Below are 23,574 nucleotides of genomic sequence, written 5' to 3' on the forward strand. Positions count from 1 at the left end.
AGGAAGGAAGGGGGAGGGGCTGAGGGAGAGGGGGAGAGAGATAAGCAGGCTCCATATCCAGCACAGAGCCCAATGTGGCACTTGATCTCAAAACTCTGAGATCATGACCTGAGCCAAAATCAAGAGCCAGATGTTTAAACAACTGAGCCAAGCAGGTGCCCATTTTTATGTTTTGAAGAGAAAGTCTTTGAATGGATGGGTTTTCCCAAAAATGTCAATATTTTAGTTCTCTGTGAAAATTGTTGGATACTTAAAAATCTGGGGGTGATATAGAGTAGTCCTGGACACCAGAATTGCTTTGTTTTTGTTGTTGCTTTATTGTTTGAGTGGATTCTGGTGAATGCCATCCTATCTTTCCCTAGAATTCTGAAACAGGTGTTCACATAAGTTGGGAGGAAAAGAATTGAGGAATAAAGAAGAAAGAAATGGAGAGAATAAGGAAGGGGGGAAAAATGAATATCAGGAAAGCATAGCCCAGTGAGTGACAGAGACTTGCTTTTATTTTGATACTGTAGATACTGAAAAAAGTATTTGAGGTGGAAGACATGTGTCCTCTTCCTCATCCCTATACTAGGCTTATTGTTGGAGGACCAAAAGTAGTGGTTAAATTCTACTGTTGTGACAGTCTAAGCAACTCTCCAACTAGAAAAGGAAGAATCATGCTTATTTCCAAAGCTACACCTTTTAGGAAGGGATAATTTCTAACTTACAGTAGTGAGCATCTTTTATGTTGCCTAGAATATCTTTTTGCTTTTATTGTGTTGTAGGGAAAGGTAACTGTTATTTATTTAAATCAATAGGCCCATGTTACAATTATGATGATCAACACTGTTTTGCATTAATTTACTAGTTCTGATTCTTCATTCTAACATCAATTATTTAAAGAAAAATTTTTTTTCTGCATTAGGGCCACTCATTGAATTTGAAGAGATAGACTTGTCTGAGTTCTGGGGAGACATGGATAATCAGAAACATATTTATGAAGACTTTGACAAAGTTCTCTTAGAGATGAATGCATTACTTTCTGAAAAACATGCCAGCAAAACACAAAGAAACTCATTTGAAACTCCAGAAGATCAACAGAAACATGATGAACACAGTGAGTCAACACTGCCAGAACAGCAGAGAAGGATGACTGCAGAACAAGAACCAAGCAGAATTTCAACTGAAGGACAAGAACAAGACGGAGAGTCAAGTAGAGAAAAAAAACTGTACAGAAAATCAGTAACAGAACAAGAAACCCATACGGGGTCAACTCCAGAACAAGGATCAAGTAGAGACTTAATAATAGAACAAAAACCACATGGTGACTCAGTAATAGAACAAGGGCCACCAGAACGAGTGTCAGAACAAGGAGTCAACATGGAATCAGCTACAGAACGAGGACTCCACAGAGCATCAGTATCAGCACAAGGTCAAGACGAAGGGTCAACCTCAGAACGAGGATCACACAGAGAGTCAGTAGCAGGGCAAGGATCACACAAAGGGTCAACTGCAGAACAAGAACCACCCAGAGGGGGAATTCCAGAAAAACAACAGGGTTCAGCTTTACAACCAGAAAGTATTACCTTCAGAGAAAGTAATATATCTAGGGAGACTACTTCCTATGAGCACACTGACATCTCCCCACAGAAAGAGAGGACTCAGGAGAAAATATATGAAGGACTGTTTGTGAATCCTGAACAGCAAGAGGAAGTCCCAACATCAAGAAGAAGATATCGTCTGTCAGGTAGTAACTCAGTTCACCTATGACATCAGCTCCATGCTTTGTGGAGTGATTGTTAAAAGTCTTTTCAGAAAATACTCATTTCAGTTAGGATCTCTTCTGGCATGCCAGATCATTCAGACCTTAAATATGTTGCTCTGCAACATGTGTCTAGGCCTTGAACAATCAATTAAATGCAAACCAGAATGTTTCTATTGTCAATTTACCTAGAATTCCTTTTGCACAGGAAGCCCATTCATAAGGAAGCCATCTGTGATGTTACATATGAAAAATTTCACTAGACTCCTGAAAAGGCAGTAGAAGCCTGATTGGTTTCAGTTTTCGATTTTTTTTCTTTTTAAGACTTTATTTATTTATTTATTTGAGAGAGAGACAGAGAGAAGGCAGGAAGAGGAACAGAGGGACAGGGACAAGCAAACTCTGTGCTGAGCATAGAGCCTGATGCAGGGCTCAATCCCAGGACCCTGAGATCATGATTTGAGCCAAAAACAAGAATCAGTCTCAGACTGAGCCACATGGGAGCCCCAGAAGCCCTTTCATTTTAAGTATCATGTCTCATATTAGAGCTGCTTTTTTTTTTTTAAGATTTTATTTGTTTATTTGACAGAGAGGTCACCAGTAGGCAGAGAGGCAGGCAGGAGGTCGGGGGGAAGCAGGCTCCCTGTTGAACAGAGGGCCTGATGGGGGGCTCAATCCCAGGACCCTGAGATCATGACCTAAGCTGAAGGTAGAGGCTTAACTCACTGAACCATCCAGGCATCCCTAGAAACTGCTTTTTTTTTTTTTTTAAAGATTTTATTTATTCATTTGACAGAGAGAGATCACAAGTAGGCAGAGAGGCAGGCAGAGAGAGAGAGGGGAGGAAGCAGGCTCCCCGCTGAGCAGAGAGCCCAGTGCGGGACTCGATCCCAGGACCCTGAGATCATGACCCGAGCCGAAGGCAGCGGCCCAACCCACTGAGCCACCCAGGCGCCCTAGAAACTGCTTTTTAAAATGTCTTTAACTTCAACTATAACATGGATCTTGCATTTTTCAGTTATATAAGATGTATGTTCTAGAAGAGTTTCTGAAAGTTATATTTAAGACAGAAAACTCCTGCATTTCAAATATTTATTCTGCAGAAGACTTTTCCTTTGAATGGCCTATGCCAATGTATGCCTTTTTGTTGAAAAATTCTAACTTTTTTTTTTTTTAAAGATTTTATTTATTTATTTGTCAGAGAGAACGCGAGCGAAAGCGAGCACAGGCAGACAGAGAGGCAGGCAGAGGCAGAGGGAGAAGCAGGCTCCCCGCTGAGCAAGGAGCCCGATGTGGGACTCGATCCCAGGACGCTGGGATCATGACCTGAGCCGAAGGCAGCTGCTTAACCAACTGAGCCACCCAGGCGTCCCAAAAAATTCTAACTTCTTAGAGAGCCAGTCTCAATACCACTTAGACCTCAGTTAAGCATAAATGTCTTTAATTTAGTTTAACTTAATTTGGGGGGGGGTGCCTATAGCAACTTTATTTTATCAGAGAAACCAGGCTGTAAGAAATCCACCAGGTCACCAAGTAATTTCCCTGGTGAGAGGAACCAGAGACGACCTTCCTGCCTATGGCCCCTGCTGTTGGGAGATTCACACGGAGAGAGAAGGAGGGTGGATGGTGGCGAGCAGGTCCTTTCTTTCAACCACAGTACTTAACACTCAACCGCTGAATGTGTTTCACAGAAAAGAATGTGTAGTGAAATAGGGCAGGGGTGTGTGTGGCGGGTATCTGAAACCCTGTGGCTCAAAACCAGACTCCTGCTCATCCTCTAACCTCAGCTGTTCCGAAAGAGTTTACATGTACAGGAAAGACATAGCCCCCAAACCCTGTCAATCATGCCATTGCAACATTCCGAAGCTTTATCTGCTCTTTAATTTTAAAGTCCCAAGAAGATCCTTATTCAAAACTCCTAAGTCATGAGTAACCTATGTTTTAGATTCTCCATTATCAGTAACTAACTGGAAACATCTCGTTTTTCAGCATTATGTTTGGTTCTCCATAAAATAGGGCTGTTAATTTTTGGCTCTCCTTACATACTAGCTAGAAAAATTGTGACATTCTATTCAATCAGATATTATTAATAAGGACTTAATTTTGTTAAGTGTTTTTTTGTTGTTGTTGTTGTTTTTTTTTAAGATTTTATTTATTTATCAGAGAGAGAGAGCGAGCACAGGCAGACAGAGGCAGAGGGAGAAGCAGGCTCCCTGCCGAGCAAGGAGCCCGATGCGGGACTCGATCCCAGGATGCTGGGATCATGACCTGAGCCGAAGGCAGCTGCTAACCAACTGAGCCACCCAGGCGTCCCTAATTTTGTTAAGTGTAACAGTGATCCAAAATGACAGTGTCTAGGGATGCCTGGATGGCTCAGATGGTTAAGCCTCTGCCTTCGGCTCAGGTCATGATCTCCAGGTACTGGGATCGAGTCCCACACCAGGCTGCCAGCTCAGTGGGGAGTCTGCTTCTCCCTCTCCCTAGGCCTCTACCCCTGCTCATGGGCTCGCTCTCTCTCCCTCTCTCCAATAAATAAATAAAATCTTTAAAACAAGCAAACAAACAAAATGACAGTGTCTAAAAAAATAAAACCAAAACAAAATAGAAATGTCTAAATGACGTAGGAGTTTCTTTCCTTCTGATATAAAAGTTAAAACTAATATGATAGCTCAGTCCCCTGAAATCAGCAGAGGCTCAAGTTCTATCTTGTGTCTCCTCTAACCACATAGTCCTGGATGGCTCACTACCGCATCCAGATTCAGAGCAGAAGGTAAGGAGAAGGGGCACCTGAGTGGCTCAGTCAGTTAAGTGTCTACCTTTGGCTAAGGTCATGATCTCATGGTCCTGGGATGGAGCCCCGCTTTGAGCTTGTTGCTCAGCAGGGGAGTCTGCTTCTCCCTCTTCCTCTGCCTGCTGCTCTGCCTACTTGTGCTCTCTCTCTCTCTGTCAAATAAAGAAATAAAATCTTAAAAAAAAAAAAAGGGTAAGGAGGAAGGAGAAGAGATAGGCATTACATCACTTGCCCACACATCACATTGGTCAGAATTCAGGCATTTGGTGACATCTAGCTGTGACAGAGTTTAGGAAATGTAGCCCTCATGCTGAGTGGTCATATTTGGGTACAACAAATAGCTTTCATCATAGAGCTGCTCTCGACAAGTAAAGTTATTAAGTGATATCTTTGTGGTTGAATGTGACATAACATAGATGGGAAATAACCTGACAGAATATTTGTGGTGTTCTGTATGCAAGGCATATTTCTCATTCATTAATTTAGGACTGTGTCATAGAATAGATAATATCCAATTTATAGCAGTTTTCTTTTTTTTTCTTTCAAGTTTTTATTTAAATTCCAGTTCATTATAGCCACTTTCTTTTGTACCTTTTAGAAACTACAAAAAAGGAAAATGAGAAAGATCCATCCTGTCATAAATCCCAAGAAATAGAAGGAAAGTCATGGTCAGGTGACTCCTCATTCAATCCCCCTTTTATTTATACTTTAGAACAAAGTATGAAAGTGAAATTAAATTGTCTATTTAATGGAATGTATATTTTGTAGGTGAACTTTCAACTTGTAACTGGAAGATGAATAATATCAAATGTGAAGATGAGGAACAGGCACATTTACTCCTCAGTGACTCCAGGTTCACAGGTACGGGTTAGCAACCAAACTAGGAAACCAGACGGCAGTCCAACTGATGAATTTAATTTACTGTGGTGCCCCATGATAAAGACTGAACTTAGCGAAGACCCAATGGCAGGGTGATCTTTGCACTATTTTGTCCCTGAGCTGATGGATCTAAACATATACAAGATGAATGTTTTTGGTGGTAGTGTACCTGTAGGTATGTGCTTTTCTGCTTCAAAATGTATGGATTAGGATACAATTTGTTTTTACCGTCACGTGGCCCTATAACTGTTTTGAAGCTATGATCCAGGTACACAAAGGGAATCAGGTCTCGGATATTAGAACTCAATAGAAATCATTCCAGCGATTCCTCTCCCTGGTAGTTTCATAACTCAATATGTGAGACTCCTTTGAATCTATCTTGTTTTTGAAGACTTATAAAGAAAGACCAACTTAACAGAGAGAGCAAAGAGTAGCTTTTAGCTCTGAGATAAACCATGTATTTAACAATGATGGTTCCAACAAGAGCCCATATTTTACTGCAATGCTCTTTTATCATTTTACCTTTCATCAACAAGTAGTAGAACTACTTATATTTGGATTATTTTCTTACTATCTACAAATCTTTTCTCATTTAAGCCTGGGTCAAATAACAAACTTTCTATCCTCAAAATACTTTGGTAAAAATGCACGGCATTGGTCAAGCTCCTGTGGCCTGCTAGTTCATGTTCTTCTTCTCTTGGTCTTACTTCTTTATTTCAGTTTTGCTTTACCATTTTGAAAAACTGCACGTGTGATTTTTTTTAGATCAAGTCAGATCTCATATGGAAGGCATGAGGGCATGAATGACTGATTCGGTGAATAAATCAAACATAAGTCTCTGGGCTGATATTTTGTGAAATATGCTTTGTATTATAAGATTGAGCTTCGAGATAAATATATTAGTCAATACTCTTTGGGGGAGAGGTTGCAGTAGTATCTATAGAATTATTTAACTGTCAAATCCAGACCACAGCTGGCTTCAGGCACAAATGAATACAAGGGCTCAATAACAGCAATGAGACACTGACTCCGCCTCTCAACCCTGTTCCTCTCTATGTAACTTTCAGTTTCAGGTCATTTTCTCCATGTTGTGGTAGACATGTCCATAAGGGTGTTGCTAAGTCTATATCTTATGTTCAGGAATCAGAATACTAAAAGAGTGATTGGTCCCCAGTAGTTCCCCCAAAAGTTCTGGGGCTCATTCTCATTACGTATAGGGGATTACATTGCTGTCCTATGGAAATCACTAGCCAGACCTATATCACATGGTCTTGTAGCAAAGGTGAGGGATGCTCAGTGCCACCGGATTCATCTAAATCTATAAGGAACTTATCAAACTTGCTACCCACCCCCTGCAAATAACCCAGTTAAGAAATGGGCAGAAGACATGAATAGACATTTCTCCAAAGAAGACATACAGATGGCTAACAGAGACAGGAAAAGATGCTCAACGTCACTCCTCATCAGGGAAATACAAATCAAAACTACAGTGAAATACCACGACACACCTGTCAGAATGGCTACAATTAACAACACAGGACATACCAGGTGTTGATGAGGATACAGGGAAAGAGAAACCTTCTTATACTGTTGGTGGGAATGCAAACTGGTACAGCCACTGTGGAGAATAGTATGGAGGCCCCTCAAAGAGTTAAAAATAGAACTACCCTACCATCTGGAAACTGCACTACTGGGTATTTACTCAAAGAATTCAAAAATACTAATTCAAAGGCATACATGCACCTCGATGTTTATAGCAGCATTAACAACAATAGCCAAATTATGGGAACAGCCCAAATGTCCATCAACCGATGAATCGATAAGGAAAATGTAGTGTAAGGGTGTAGGGTATCTGGGTGTAGTGTAGGGGTGCCTGGGTGTCTCAGTCAGTTAAGTGTCCTGAGATAGAACCCCAGAGGCCCCCTGCTCAGCGGGGAGTCTGCCTGTCTCTGCCTCTCCCACTGCCCCTCCCCCAACTTGAGTTCCTGGTCTCTCTCAAATAAATAAGGTCTCTTTAAAAAAAGGGAAAGAAGGGGCATCTGGGTGGTTCAGTGCGTCAAAGCCGCTGTCTTCAGCTCAGGTCATGATCCCAGGCTCCTGGGATCTAGCCCCACATCGGGCTTTCTGCTCAGCGGGGAGCCTGCTTCCCTGCCTCTCTCTCTGCCTGCCTCTCTCTGCCTACTTGTGATCTCTGTCAAATAAATAAATAAAATCTTTTTTTAAAAAAGAGGTTTTAATATATATACACACACACACATAATTACATATAATATATATTGCATATAATATATACATATAATATATAAAATTACATATAATATTCATTACATATAATGTATTACATAAATATATATATATTACAAAGATATATAAAATATATATAACGGAATATTACTCCATCATAAAAAAGGATGAAATCTGTCCTTTCCAACAAAGTGAATGGAGCTAATATATATTATGCTAAGTGAAGTAAGTCAGAGAAAGACTAATATATGATTTCAATCATATGTGGAATTCAAGAAACAAAATAAACAAAGGAGAACAAATGAGAAAGAGAGAGAGGAACAGACTCTCAATTATAGAGAAAAAACTGATGGTTACCAGAGCAGAGGGGGTGGTTAACAGGTGATGGGGGTTAAAGACAGTACTTGTGATGAGCACAGGGTGATGTATGGAAGTACTGAATCACTATGTTGTACACCTGAAACTATTATCACACTGTATCTTAACTAACTGGAATTTAAATAGAAACTTGAAACATAAAAAAAAAAAAAAAAACCTACCGTAAAGAATAAGATGACAAATTAGAGCTCATCAAATAAAACTTTTGTTTATTAAAACATGTCATTAAAGAAGTATGTATATAAACCACAGATATGGAAAAAATACGTGGACAATTTTAAAATTTGTATCTGACAAAGGACTGGTATCCAGGAAATATTAAGATCTTCAACAACTCAAAAAAATATAAACAACATAGTATAAATTAGTAGAACAAGTCAATAGATGCTTTGCAAATAAAACATGTAAGAATGAGCAATGAACACATGAAGAAGTGTGCAATGTCATTAGTCGTCATGAAAAACAGACTAACATTATGACGAGAAACCACTACATATGACCCGAATGGCTAAAATGAAAAAGACTGACAACACTGACTCTTGGCAAGATTGTGGAGAAACTGGAAGTTTTCAGGATTGTTGGTGGGAGTTTAAAATGTTACAGTTACTTCAGAAAATATCTGTGTGTTTATTGTAAAACCAAACACATATTTACCCATGATCCAGAATTTCCAACTCCAGTTATTTATCCAATAGAGTTAAAAGCATGTTTACAATGACAAGAGCAAAACATATGTAAGAATACGTAAACCAGGTATATCCATAATAGCCTGAACTTTCTGGAAACATTCCAGATATCTATCAGTATGAGAATAAATAAAAAATTGTGATATATTTATAAATGGAATATTACTCAGCAATAAAAACTATTGATACATGTGAAATGAAAATAAAAATATAAGCTAACAGTGGGGAAAAGATGTTTTCCTAATGAAGGGAGCATGGGTTTCTGACAGGAAAAGAGTAACAGATGTTTATTACAATAAGTATCTGTGTATTTTCCTCTAAGCTTTAAGAAATTGTCCACTTTACTGTTTGTTGTATGTTTCCTGCTTTATAGACCTACACTCAATTATCAGAAATATTCAGTCTTACAAGGACATAAAAGGTAGAAGTGCTTTCAATGGAGTTTCCTTAAATCTGCTCCAGTTTGTGCAACTTCTGGAGACATTTGTTGGTGAAGATACCCCCTTGAGTGTAAGTGAGACCCTCACATCCTTTTTTAAGAGAGGCTATGTTGAAACAAAAGAAGAGAAAATAAGTGGCTTAGAACAGGTGAGTAATATTATTTATCAATAAAACAGGTGGGGTCATATTATTAGTAAAGCTCTCAACCTCAGTGGCTCCTAATGTGGTCCTTTAAAAATTTATAACCAAGAGGTCCTTGGTGGCTCAGCTGGTTGAGCATCTGACTCTTGATTTCAACTCAGGTCTTGATCTCAGGATCGTGCATTCAAGCCCTGCATTGTGCTCCACAAGGGGCGTGAAGTCTACTTAAAAAAGAAATAAAGTTTCTTTAAAAAAAAAAAAAGTTTATGATCAAGCTAATTGCTTTATTTCAATGAGCATAGCCATTAAGTATTTAATTTTATGGTCAAATGTTCCAAGATCACACTGCAGAGAATTCATTCCCCTAATAATAACATGATCACTGGTGGCAGGAGATCTTTTATTGCACAATTTCCTTTTTCCTCCTCTGAAGCTTGAAGAGCATATTCTGAGGAGCAGATATGTGTATGTGCAAAAAATGCATTGGCATGCACACTGCTGTGTGAATTCATTTACTAATGCACATACCTGGGAGTACAATTATGATTTGTACGTGTATTTTTTATTCATGTGAATCCAGGTGATCCATATTTCCTAAGAATTTACTACCTAGTTGAGTGATAGATAGGTGCATACATATTAGCTGAGATAAACAACTTATGTGCCCTTTTATGAAATATGTAGCTTACATTCACCAGGCACATTCACTCATCTCAGCAGCCTTATGGGTCTTCTCAACCTAATTCTAGAGTTTATATCCCTATTGCCTCCTCAGTTGCAATTCCCTCATTTAACCAAATGCTGTATATTAACTTTCTTTTAGCAATTAAATCTATCTGGATAATAATTTAGTTACTATATGACTGATATAATTAATCTGGTAAAAAATCTGAAAGGTAAGTAAAATCAATGTCAAGTTAGATCAATGCTAAATTATAAATAATAAATTATAAAAAATAATTTTTGAACATAGTCATTTTTCATTGTTTGAACACTGCCTTCACCCTGCATATCCCACCAAGAAGCCAGGTAGAGCATGCCGTATGTTTATCACATTCCTGAATGACCATCAAGGGAGTGGAGAGGAATGAATCAAAGTTTCTTAAGGAGTGTAGCCCCTTTCCTAAGTTAATGTGCTTTAGTCCAATGCAGAGAATGCCTGGTTTTTGTTTTATTGTGTTTTGTGTTTTTGTTCTAGGAATGAAACAGAGAAACGGTATTTAGAGGATTCAAATTAAATGCTTTACATTTGCCTTTGGCTCAGGTTATGATTTCAGGCTCCTGGGATCGAGCCCTGCTTGATCAGGGATCAGGATCCCTGTTGGATGGGGGAGTCTGCTTCTTCCTCTCCCTCTGCTCCTCCTCCTGCTCTCTCTCTCTCTCTCTCAACCCTCCTCACGTTCTCTCCTCTCTCAAATAAATAAAATCTTCTAAAAAAAAAATTAAATGCTTCAATTGAAGCATTACTATCATGCTTAGTCCCAGCTTTTTTTTATAAAGCTGTATTTAGAAATAGTTTTGAGGGAATAAACCATGGGATGGCGGCTTGCACAATGGATAGTGTGTCCGGTGTTTTGTTAACCTGTTTCTTTTTTTTTTTTAATTGACATACAATGTATTATTTGCCCCAGGGGTACAGGTCTGTGAATCATCAGGCTTACACATTTCACAGCAGTCATCACAGCACATACCCTCCCCAATGTCCACAACCCAGGCATCCTATCCCTAGCACCCCACCCAGCAACCCTATTTGTTCTGTGAGATTAAGAGTCTCTTATGGTTTGTCTCCCTCCCTATCCCATCTTGTTTCACTTTTTCCCTCCCTACCTCCCACGACCCCCCACCCTGCCTCTCAAATTCCTCATATCAGAGAGATCATATGATAATTGTCTTTCTCTGATTGATTTCATCCAGCATAATACCTTCTAGTTCCATCCATGTCATTGCAAATGGCAAGATTTAGGGTTTTTGATGGTTGCATAGTTTTTACATTGTATATATATACCACATCTTCTTTATCCATTCATCTATTGATGGACATCTAGGTTCTTTCCATAGTTGTGGACACTGCTGTTACCCTGTTTCTATTCTAGGCTAGACAAAATGCTTCCAGAGCCCGACGGGAACTTCTCCTAGAAGCTGTGTTTCAGAAGTGGGACAATGACGGCTCAGGCTTCCTGGATCTGAAGGAAGTTGATGAAGTCTTGTACACATACAAGGAGGGTATGGAAAAAGAATCTATGAAGAAAGGTAAAAAGATAAGGATTTTCTTATTAAAGCTGTGGGAACAACTTGCTTCAAATTTTCCAGTACTATGACATATACAGTTAAAACTCTGGTTCTAAAACCACAAGACACCACTTCACACCTATTAGTATGGCTATCCTTTTTTTCCAGCTTTATTGAGATATAATTAACATAGAACATTGTATAAGTTTAAGGTGTACAGTGTGTTGACTTGATACATTTATATACTGCAAAATGATTACCGCCGTGGCATTAACACCTCTGTCACTTCACGATTACCATTTCTTTTTTGTACTGAGAACGTTTAAGATCTACTCTCTTAGAAGAGACAAGATGGGGGGGAAGTAGGAGGAGGTGCCCTTTCAACCTGTACCCTAAAGTGAGCTGATTACCTTCCAAAGAACTCCGATCACCCACGAAATCAGCCTGAGATCAGAATTATACACATCTGGATCTCAACCGGGTAGAAGATGCCAGTGGGCAGGTAAAGCAGAGTGGGAAAGTCAGACTGATGTCGGAAGATAAACAAAAGGGGGAGGGAACCACCAGAGGCGACCCATTGGAAAGTAATATCCGAATATGAGAGTGCCCTGCGTCTGGGGACCAGCATTAACTCGGGAGTCTGGTAGAAAGCATTCAAAAAGAGCAAAGGATCACCGGGGGAAATTGTGGGAATCAGGGTGTTAGGGTCAGGAGCTTAAGTCCCCAGACGCAGGACAGCCACCCCTGGCGCAGAGCCAGAGAGAGTGTGGCAGAGAAACCAGGTCTTGGTCCCTGAACCACCAGTGTGCCTGAGAGCGTGTGGGGCCTGGCTCCCGTAAGGGCCTGGGAGCCTCGCCAGCCAACAGAAGCACAGCCTTTTTGCAGTCCCCACGCGAGTGCCCTGCCTTGCCATCAGAGTCCGGTCATGCCCCGCACCCTCCCCTGAGAGAGGTGCGCACAGGCACCAGCCCGGTGCTCTTGGACCGGGAAAGACCAGGCACTCCCAGACTGGGCCAGCGGGAAAATCTCAGTGTGTGATCACTGCTTGGAACTTCTCTGGCAGTCTGGAGCTGCCCAGACAGCCGCTGCTCCCATGGTTTTGGGTCAAGGCGAGAGAGAAAAACAAAAGTGAACAAATATAAAAACCTCCAGAGAACAAAAGCCTGAAAAAAACAGTTGAGGGGGGTGGGAGGACTTAACTCAGAGAACATCATTGACTGAAAACCCACGTGGCAGGCCCCTCCCCCAGAAAAGCAACCAGGAAAGGAAGAAAAAAAAAAAAAAGATGACAAGAGAACAACAACCACTACTTCATAGGACAATTTTTATTATTAATTCATTCCCACTATTCTGGCTCATTTTTTTATATAGATAATTTTTATTATTATATAGATAATTTTTAACCTATTTACCATCACAGTGAGATGTCCAGTACATCAAATTCCATAATAACCTTCTAACCTGAACTTTTTGATACATACACCTGTGTTTTCCTTTTGCATTTCTATTTTTTAAATTTCTTTTTTTAAAATTTTAGTTTAGTTTAGTCTAGTTTATTCCTTTTTTAAATTTTTATTTTCTAATATTCATATAGAGTTAAGCTTCAAGATAATCCTCTTTCCCCAATCAATGCCACCCCTATAGGTAAACCAATTCCTAATCCCCCTTTATCTTAGGAAAGTTGAGTCCTTTAACAAAGATATCAAGATACATCCAGGAAGAATCAAAACAACCTTCCTCACCCACACTGAGAATTTACAACCACTCTCCCATCTTTTTCTTCCACCAGTGTTTCTGTGTTTTTGTGTTTGTTCTGATAGTCTATAAATCTTACACTCGGGGTTCTTTTTGACGAGGTTCTTCCTTTATTTGCATATATATATATATATATATATGCAAATATATATACATTATTTTTTTCTCTTGTCATATACTTTTATCAGTCTTTTTGTTTGTCTGTGTCTGTTTGTATACTTCATAAATCTTACCTTGGGGCCCATTTGGGCTGAACCTTCTCTTTTATCTCAACTTTCGTTCCTGTCTCTCTCTCTCTCTTTTTTTTTCTTTTCCTTTTCTTTTTCCTCTCATTTGGGTGGGGAACCCTGATTGCTCAGAAGCGTTCCAGGGTGCACCTTGACTGCACCATGGTCGATACATCCAGCTACACCTGTTCAGCCATCTCTCACCAAAATGACTAGGAGGAGGAATGCCCAACAGAAGAAAAATACAGAGGATGGGCCTTCTGCAACAGAGCTAATGGCTATCAACATAGACAATATGTTGGAAAGAGAATTCAGGCTAACAATTATCCAAGCAATAGCTAGGTTGGAGAAAGCCATGGGTGACCAAACGGAATTGATTAGGGCCGAACTGAAAATGACCAGAGATCATGTTTTCAATGTTAGGGAAGAGCTGAAAGCTACCAGGGATGAGCTTCACAATGCTCTCAATGAGTTCCAGTCTAATCTAAATTCTCTCAAAGCTAGAGTAACTGAGACAGAAGATAGAATTAGTGATCTGGAGGACAAACAGAGAGAAAGGATCAGGAGGAAGCCTGGAACAAACAGCTTAGAAGCCACGAAAACAGAATCAGGGAAATAAATGATGCCATGAAACATTCCAACGTCAGAATTATTGGAATCCCTGAAGGGGAGGAGAAAGAAAGAAGTCTAGAAGATATAATGGAACAAGTTCTTCATGAAAATTTTCTGAATCTCATGAATGGAACCAGCGTTCATGTACTAGAGGCCGAACGGTTTCCCCCCAAGATTACAGATTCTCGAAAGTCCTCGAGACACCTAATAGTAAGAATGAAGAATTATAATTGTAGGCAGAACCTCTTGAAAGCAGCTAGGACAAAGAAGATCCTTACGTAGAGGAAAGCCCATCAGAATAACGTCAGACCTGTCCACAGATACCTGGCAAGCCAGAAAGGGCTGGCAAGATATATTCAGGGCACTGAATGAGAAGAACATGCAGCCAAGAATACTTTATCCAGCAAGACTGACATTCAAAATGGATGGAGAGATAAAAAGTTTCCAAGACCGGCAAGGTTTAAAAGACTATGTAACCACCAAGCCGATACTGCAGGAAATATTAAGGGGGTTCTATAAAAGAGGAAAAATCCCAAGAATAGCATTGAACAGAAATATAGAGACAATCTACAAAAAGAAAGACTCCAAAAAGTAACACAATGTCAATAAAAACGTATCTATCAATAATCACCCTCAATGTGAATGGCCTATATGCGCCCATAAAATGGCACAGGGTTGCAGACTGGATAAAACGACAGGACCCATCCATATGTTGTCTTTACAAGAGACCCATTTTGAACCTAAAGATACACCCAGACTGAAAGTGAAGGGATGGAGAAGCATCTTTCATGCCAATGGGCCTCAAAAGAAGGCCGGGGTAGCGATTCTCATATCAGACAAATTAGATTTTAAACTAAAGACTGTAGTCAGAGATACAGAAGGACACTACATCATTCTTGAAGGGACTATCCACCAAGATGATCTAACAATTGTAAATATCTATGCCTCCAATATGGGAGCAGTCAATTACATAAGAAAACTGTTAATCAAGATAAAGAGTCATATTGATATGAATACACTAATTGTTGGAGATCTTAACACGCCTCTCTCAGAAATAGATCATTGAAGCAGAAAATCAATAAAGAAACAAGAGCATTGAATGACACATTGGACCAGATGGACCTCATAGATATATACAGAACATTCCACCCTAAAACAACAGAATACTCATTTTTCTCAAGTGCACATGGAACCTTTTCCAGAATAGACCACATACTGGGTCACAAATCAGGACTCAACTGATACCAAAAGACTGAGATTATTCCCTGCACATTCTCAGATCACAATGCTTTGAAATTGGAGCTCAATCACAAGGAAAAGTTCAAAAGGAACTCAAACACCTGGAAGCTAAAGACCACCTTGCTTAAGAATGCTTGGATCAACCAGGAGATCAAAGAAGAACTGAAACAATTCATGGAAACCAATGAGAATGAAGACACTTTGGTCCAAAACCTATGGGATACAGCAAAGACGGTCCTAAAGGGGAAATACATAGCCATCCAAGCATTCCTCAAAAAAATTGAAAAATCCAGAACACACCAGCTCTCTCTACACCTTAAAGAACCGGAGAATCAACAACAAATCAAACCAACTCCACACATAAGAAGGGAAATAATCAAGATTAGAGCTGAGATCAATGAGGTAGAAACCAGAGATACAGTAGAACGTATCAATGAAACTAGAAGCTGGTTTTTTGAAAGAATCAATAAGATCGATAAACCATTGGCCACACTAATCCAAAAGAAAAGAGAGAAAGCTCAAATTCATAAAATTATGAATGAAAAGGGAGAGATCACAATGAACACCAAGGAAGTAGAAACAATCATCAGAAATTATTATCAACAGTTATATGCCAATAAGCTAAGCAACCTAGATGAAATGGATGCATTCCTGGAAAATTATAAACTTCCAAAATTGAACTAGGAAGAAATCGACAACCTGAATAGACCAATATCTAGTTATGAGATTGAAGCAGTGATCAAAAACCTCCCAAAAAACAAGAGCCCAGGACCTGATGGATTCCCTGGGGAATTCTACCAAACTTTCAAAGAAGAAATAACACCTATTCTCCTGAAGCTGTTTCAAAAAATTGAAGCAGAAGGAAAACTTCCAGACTCTTTCTATGAAGCCAGCATTACCTTGATCCCCAAACCAGGCAAAGACCCTACCAAAAAGGAGAATTTCAGACCAATATCACTGATGAATATGGATGCTAAGATTCTTAATAAGATCCTAGCAAACAAGATCCAACAGCACATTAAAAAGATTATCCACCATGATCAGGTGGGATTCATCCCTGGGCTACAAGGATGTTTCAACATTCGCAAATCAATGTATGTGATAGAACAAATTAATAAGAGAAGAGAGAAGAAGCACATGGTCCTCTCAATCGATGCAGAAAAAGCATTTGACAAAATCCAGCATCTGTTCCTGATTAAAACGCTTCAAAGTATAGGAATAGAGGGAACATTCCTGAACTTCATCAAATCTATCTATGAAAGACCCACAGCAAATATCATCCTCAATGGGAAAAAGCTTGCAGCCTTCCTGTTGAGATCAGGAACACGACAAGGATGCCCACTTTCACCACTCTTGTTCAATATAGTATTAGAAGTCCTAGTAACAGCAATCAGACAACAAAGAGAAGTAAAAGGTATCCAAATTGGTAATGAAGAAGTCAAACTCTCTCTCTTTGTAGATGACATGATTCTTTATATGGAAAACCCAAAAGACTCCACCCCCAAACTACTAGAACTCATACAACAATTTAGCAACGTGGCAGGATAAAAAGTCAATGTACAGAAATCAGTGGCTTTCTTATACACTAATAATGAAAATACAGAAAGGGAAATTGGAGAATCGATTGCATTTACGATAGCACCAAGAACCATAAGATACCTGGGAATAAATCTAACCAAAGAGGTAAAGGATCTGTATTCGAGGAACTACAGAACACTCATGAAAGAAATTGAAGAAGACACAAAAAGATGGAAGACCATTCCATGCTCTTGGATCAGAAGAATAAACATTGTTAAAATGTCTATACTGCCTAGAGCAATCTATACTTTTAATGCTATTCTGATCAAAATTCCACCGGTATTCTTCAAAGAGCTGGAGCAAATAATCCTAAAATTTGTATGGAATCAGAAGAGACCCCGAATCGCTAAGGAAATGTGGAAAAAATAAAATAAAACGGGGGGCATCACGTTACCTGATTTCAAGCTTTACTACAAAGCTGTGATCACCAAAACAGCATGGTACTGGCATAAAAACAGACACATAGACCAGTGGAACAGAGTAGAGAGCCCAGATATGGACCCTCAACTCTATGGTGAAATAATCTTCGACAAAACAGGAAAAAATATACAGTGGGAAAAAAACAGTTTCTTCAATAAATGGTGCTGGGAAAACTGGGCAGCTATATGTAGAAGAATAAAACTGGACCATTCTTTTACACCATACACAAAGATAAACTCAAAATGGATAAAAGACCTCAATGTGAGATAGGAATCCATTAGAATCCTAGAGGAGAACATAGGCAGTAATCTCTTCGATATCAGCCACAGCAACTTCTTTCAAGATATGTCTCCAAAGGCAAAGGAAACAAAAGCGAAGATGAACTTTTGGGACTTCATCAAAATCAAAAGCTTCTGCACAGCAAAGGAAACAGTCAAGAAAACAAAGAGGCAACCCATGGAATGGGAGAAGATATTTGCAAATGACAGTACAGACAAAAGGTTGATATCCAGGATCTATAAAGAACTCCTCAAACTCAACACACACAAAACAGACAATCATATCAAAAAATGGGCAGAAGATATGAACAGACACTTCTCCAATGAAGACATACAAATGGCTATCAGACACATGAAAAAATGTTCATCATCACTAGCTATCAGGGAGATTCAAATTAAAACCACATTGAGATATCACCTTACACCAGTTAGAATGGCCAAAATTAGCAAGACAGGAAACAACATGTGTTGGAGAGGATGTGGAGAAAGGGGAACCCTCTTCCACTATTGGTGGGAATGCAAGTTGGTGCAGCCTCTTTGGAGAACAGTGTGGAGATTCCTCAAGAAATTAAAAATAGAACTTCCCTATGACCCTGCCATTGCACTACTGGGTATTTACACCAATGATACAGATGTAGTGAAAAGAAGGGCCATCTGTACCCCAATGTTTATAGCAGCAATGGCCACGGTCACCAAATTGTGGAAAGAACCAAGATGCCCTTCAACGGACGAATGGATAAGGAAGATGTGGTCCATATACACTATGGAGTATTATGCCTCCATCAGAAAGGATGAATACCCAACTTTTGTAGCAACAAAAGGACTGGAAGAGATTATGCTGAGTGAAATAAGTCAAGCAGAGAGAGTCAATTATCATTATGGTTTCACTTATTTGTGGAGCATAACAAATAGCATGGAGGACATGGGGAGTTAGGAGAAGGAAGTTGGGGGAAATTGGAAGGACAGGTGAACCATGAGAGACTTTGGACTCTGAAAAACAATCTGAGGGTTTTGAAGGGGGGGGGGAGGTCGGGGTACCAGGTGGTGGGTATTATAGAGGGCACGGATTGCATGGAGCACTGGGTGTGGTGCAAAAATAATGAATACTGTTATGCTGAAAATAAATAAAAAAGAAAAAAGAAAAAGATCTACTCTCTTAGCAGCTTTTAAGTATATAATACAGTATAATCACCATGCTGTATATTAGATCCACAGAATGTATCCATCTTTTAATAAAAGTTTATGCCCTTTGGGACATCTGCCTGGTTCAGTCAGTTAAGCATCCAGGTCATGATCTCAGTGTCATAGGAATGAGCTCCAGGTTGGGCACTGCACTCAGTGTGGAGTCTGCTTGAGATTCTTTCCCTCTCCCTTTGCCTTTCCCCCTGCTTGTATGCATGCTCTCTCAAATAAATTTTTAAAAACCTTTTTAATAAAAGGATGTTTATACCTTTTGACCAGCATTCCCCCATCTCCTCCACCTCCAACCCCTAAGAACCACCATTTTATACTCCGAGTTTGGCTTTTTTAGATTCAACATGTTAATGATATCATATAGTATTTGTCTTTCTCTCTCTGATTTCACTCAGCATAATGGCTTCAAGATCCATTCATGGCAGCACTCCATCTTTTTCATGATGAAATGATATTCGTGTGTGTGTAGGAATCACATTTTCTTTATCCATTCATTCATTGATGGACACTTAGGTTTTTTCATATCTTGACTATCATGAATAATTCTGCTATGAACATGGTGGTACAGATATCTCTTCGAGATAGTGATTTCATTTTTTTTCATTAGATACTTAAAAGTGGAATTGCTAGATAATATGGCAACTCTATTTTTAATGTTTTGAGGAACCTCCATAATGTTTTTCCTAGTGATTATACCAATTTACATTCCCACCAACAGTGCACAAGTGTTCCCTCTTCTCCACATCCTTGACAACACTTATTATCTCTTGTGTTTTCGACACTGCCATTCTGACAGGTGTGAGATGATATTTCATTGTGGTTTTGATTTGCATTTCTCTAATTGTTAGTGATGTTGAGTATCTTTTCATGCACCTTTTGGTCATCTGCATGTCTTTGGAAATACATCTATTCAGTTTCTTTGCCCATTTTTTAATGTCTTTTTTTTCTATCTAGTTGTATGAGTTCCTTATATATTTTGATTAATCCCTTATCAGATTTATGATTTACAAGTATCTCCTCCTATTCTGCAGGTTTCCTTTTCATTTTGTTGTTTGCTTCTTTTTTTGTGCAGAAACCTTTTAGCTTCAGGTATTCCCACTTATTTACTTTTGCTTTTGTTGCTTATGCTCTATGGTTATAATTTTATTGGAGGGGGAGATGAACCATGAGAGACTGTGGACTCTGAAAAACAACCCAAAAACAATTTTGGAGGGGCGAGGGGTGGGAGGTTGGGTGAGCCTGGTGGTGGGTATTATGGAGGGCACATATTGCATGGAGCACTGGGTGTAGTGCATGAACAATGAATTCTGGAACACTGAAAAGAAATTTAAAAAATAAAAATTTTTAAAAATAGAAAAATAATAAGTGTTATCAAGGATGTAAAGAAGGTAGAACCTTCATGCATTGCTAATGGGAAGTGTAGAAAACAGAACTGTCAGGAGTGGAATGTGTCATACGGTGCTTTTCCCAAGACCTTAATTCTACATTTTTAGATCCCCTCTGTGTACCTAGCTACCCTCACTCTTAAGGTTTAAAAAAAATCCCAAAATTTCCTCACCTCTGCATATTTTCTCTTCTTATTGTATCTCTTTACCTGTACAAGGTCTGTTTCACCTCTCAAGTAGGGCTGGTTTGTAAGTTTCTCCTGAATTTAACAATTTAACCACTTAATTATGCTCAATGACTTTTTTTCTTAATGACTTTTCATTCCCTATACTACATTTATCTCTTCTGATCAATACTTCCCAATCAAAAGTTACTAAAATTCTTATTCCAGTATAAGAATTTCCCTCATTTATTTGATTAGATTCCAGTATAAACCATTTTGCTTCCACTGGGTTTAAAGATTTATCTGGTGACTTTTACATACTAGATTTCCAATTCTTAAAGTATACAGTGAATGACAGAAGAGAATGATCAGAGTTAGTTAAGTTCTTCAACCCTTTCAAAGTTGTTGTATTCACTGACCTTCAAGTGTACCTAAGTTTATCAGTTGTCATGTGTTCTTCATTCACTATGTCTTCTCCAAACTTTACATTGTACTACACTACTTGTCTTAGACTACATCCAAAGAATTAAGCTTCAAAGGGCACAATGAGGTGGTTTCCACTTAAAAGGAAGGCAAATTTCATAATACAGAACCATGTTCTATAGAGAAAAGAACACTACACAATGGTCAGGAGAGCTGGGTTCCAATGCTGGATCTTTCACTTAATGGTCACATGGCCAGTGGTTTCTGGGTGGCTCAGTTGTCTAAGCATCTGCCTTTGGCTCAGATCATGATCCTAAGGTCCTTGGATGGAACCCCACATCAGGCTCCCCACTCAGCAGGGAGTAGGCCTTTCCCTCTTCCTCTGCCTCAAATAAATATGTAAAACAAAAGAAAATTTTAGTGGTCACATGACCAAAACCAAGGTACTGCACCTCAACAGATCCAGGTGTACTCATTTGTAAAAGGAAGGAGTTAGAAATGATGATTTCTAGAATTTAAGAAACCTGAGGATGATATTATAAGGAAATTCCAATACGTATGACTGAACTACAGCAATAGGGGTAGGTAGAAAGCATAAAATGTAATGGGTTAATCCCAGTAGATGAGAAGGAGGAAAGTAATGAGGAGGCAGAATCTGCTGCCAAAAATAAATTTTTGCAAGCAGGAAGAACAAATTATTCTCTCCAAGGGTAGGTTTATACAAAATGATTCTCTCTGAACACATATTGGTAGCCACCTGGCCTGAGGAGATGATTGCTGAGCTGATAACCATATGGAAGAAGAAAGGCAGATTTAGCTTCCTTAGAAAAGGAAGAACATTCTAAATTCAAACATTAGCTAATAACTGATCAACAAATCTTCAAACAGATCTTTGTTGGTTTGGTTTTGTTTTGTTTTGCTCTATCCTTCTTATCTATTTCAGTGTCAAGGATTAAAAATTGGATAAAAATTGGAGAAATAGGATAAAGCCACAGAATTAGAAATTTCTATAAATTTTTCTGCTGGTATCCTCAAAATGCAAGTTTTTTATATGGAAGGGGCAACTTGAAACTTTTAGCCAGCAATTTTCCCCTTTTTATTCCTAATACAGCCTAATCTTCTGAGAAGAAATATTGCATACAAAAGCTGTAAAACATGTGATCTGCCTCTACTGTAGAATTTAATGGAATAAATAACTCTTTCCTCATTATTTCCCAAGGAATAGCTATTAACATTTGTTGGATATATACAACTTTTAATTTTCTATTAGATCTGCCTCAATATATAAGTTTTATTTTTTTAAGTAGGCTCTACCCTCAGCGAGGAACCCAGCATGGGTCTTTCCTGACCTAAGATCAAGACCTGAGCTGAAATCAAGAGTTAGTTGCCTAACCAACTGAGCCACCCAGACACCCCTATGTAAGTTTCCATTTAAGTAGGACATTTAACTTTCTTAAAGTTATAACATTTTAGCAATGCATTTTGTCACCATATTCCAGAGATCTTGAACACTTAACAACCATGTTTATTTAGAAAATCTCATTGAAAAACTCACATGATGATTTTTTTTTAAAGAAACTGAAAACTGGACAAAGAAACTGCTATTTTTTCACTCTGGAACAAGGAATCTCTAAGAAACTCCTCAGCCTTTCCTTGATTGCCATGACTTTGACATTTTTGAAGATTATAGGCTGGTTGTTTTTAGTATGTCCTTTTAGCTTTGTCTAACATTTCCTCATGATTAAATTCAGATTATTCACCTTTAGCAGAAATATCATGTAAGTGACGCTATATTTTCTCCTTGAATCTTAGCAGAAGTCTCATGATAATAACATGATATCTGTAGAGGCTCCTCAAAAAATGAAAAATAGAACTACCCTATGATCACTCTGCTGGGTATTTACCCAAATAATACAAAAACACTAGTTCAAAAAGATATATGCACCCCTATGTTTATTACAGCATCATTTACAACAGCCAAACTATGGAAGCAACCCAAATGTCCACTGATAGATGGATGGATAAAGAAGATGGGATATATACACACACACATATACATACAATGGAAGATTATTCAGACATAAAAAGGAATAAAATCTTGCTATTTGCAACAACATGGGTGGAGCTAGAGAGTATTATGCTAAGTGAAATAGGTCAGCCAGAGAAAGACAAATACCATATAATTTCACTCACTGTGGCATTTAAGAGACAAAACAAAAGGGTGGGGGAGAAACGAATCAAAAAACAGATTCTTGACTCTAGAGAATAAACGGATGGTTAGCAGAGGGAAGGTGGGTGAGGGGATGGGGGAAATAGGTGAAAGGGATTAAAGAGTACACTTATCTTGATGAGCCCTGAGTAACATACGGAATTGTTGAATCACTATATTGTACACATAGGGGTGCATATATGTTAACTACACTGGAATTTTTTTTTTAAATGGTATCTGTCAGTCCCTACCATTTAAAGATTTTATTTATTTATTTGAGAGAGAGACAGTGAGAGAGAACATGAGCGAGGAGGTCAGAGGGAGAAGCAGACTCCCCATGGAGCTGGGAGCCTGATGTGGGACTCGATCCCGGGACTCCAGGATCATGACCTGAGCCGAAGGCAGTCATCCAACCAACTGAGCCACCCAGGCGCCCAGTGCCTACCATTTAAAAATTACTTTTTCCCTTTGTAATTAATGAGGTTTTAGTGGTTGTACTTTGAAACCATAGAAATATCCCCCTTTTTTAAGATTTTATTTTTAAGTAAATTTTAAAA

At 38.9% G+C, this 23,574-nt stretch overlaps 1 protein-coding gene across 1 annotated transcript in view; it reads left to right on the forward strand.

Annotated features, from left to right (window-relative positions):
* The window catches only part of EFCAB5 (EF-hand calcium binding domain 5), a 116,465-nt gene that overhangs the window by 56,926 nt on the left and 35,965 nt on the right, over positions 1-23,574 (forward strand). Inside the window, exons 7-11 of the mRNA XM_059378571.1 lie at positions 908-1,729; positions 5,134-5,208; positions 5,304-5,396; positions 9,096-9,310; positions 11,398-11,554. Of these exons, the coding sequence (XP_059234554.1) occupies positions 908-1,729; positions 5,134-5,208; positions 5,304-5,396; positions 9,096-9,310; positions 11,398-11,554 (1,362 nt within the window). The remainder of the gene's footprint in view (positions 1-907; positions 1,730-5,133; positions 5,209-5,303; positions 5,397-9,095; positions 9,311-11,397; positions 11,555-23,574) is intronic.

This window comes from Mustela nigripes, chromosome 16 (genome assembly GCF_022355385.1).
Source record: "Mustela nigripes isolate SB6536 chromosome 16, MUSNIG.SB6536, whole genome shotgun sequence".
Taxonomy (NCBI): Eukaryota; Metazoa; Chordata; class Mammalia; order Carnivora; family Mustelidae; genus Mustela; species Mustela nigripes.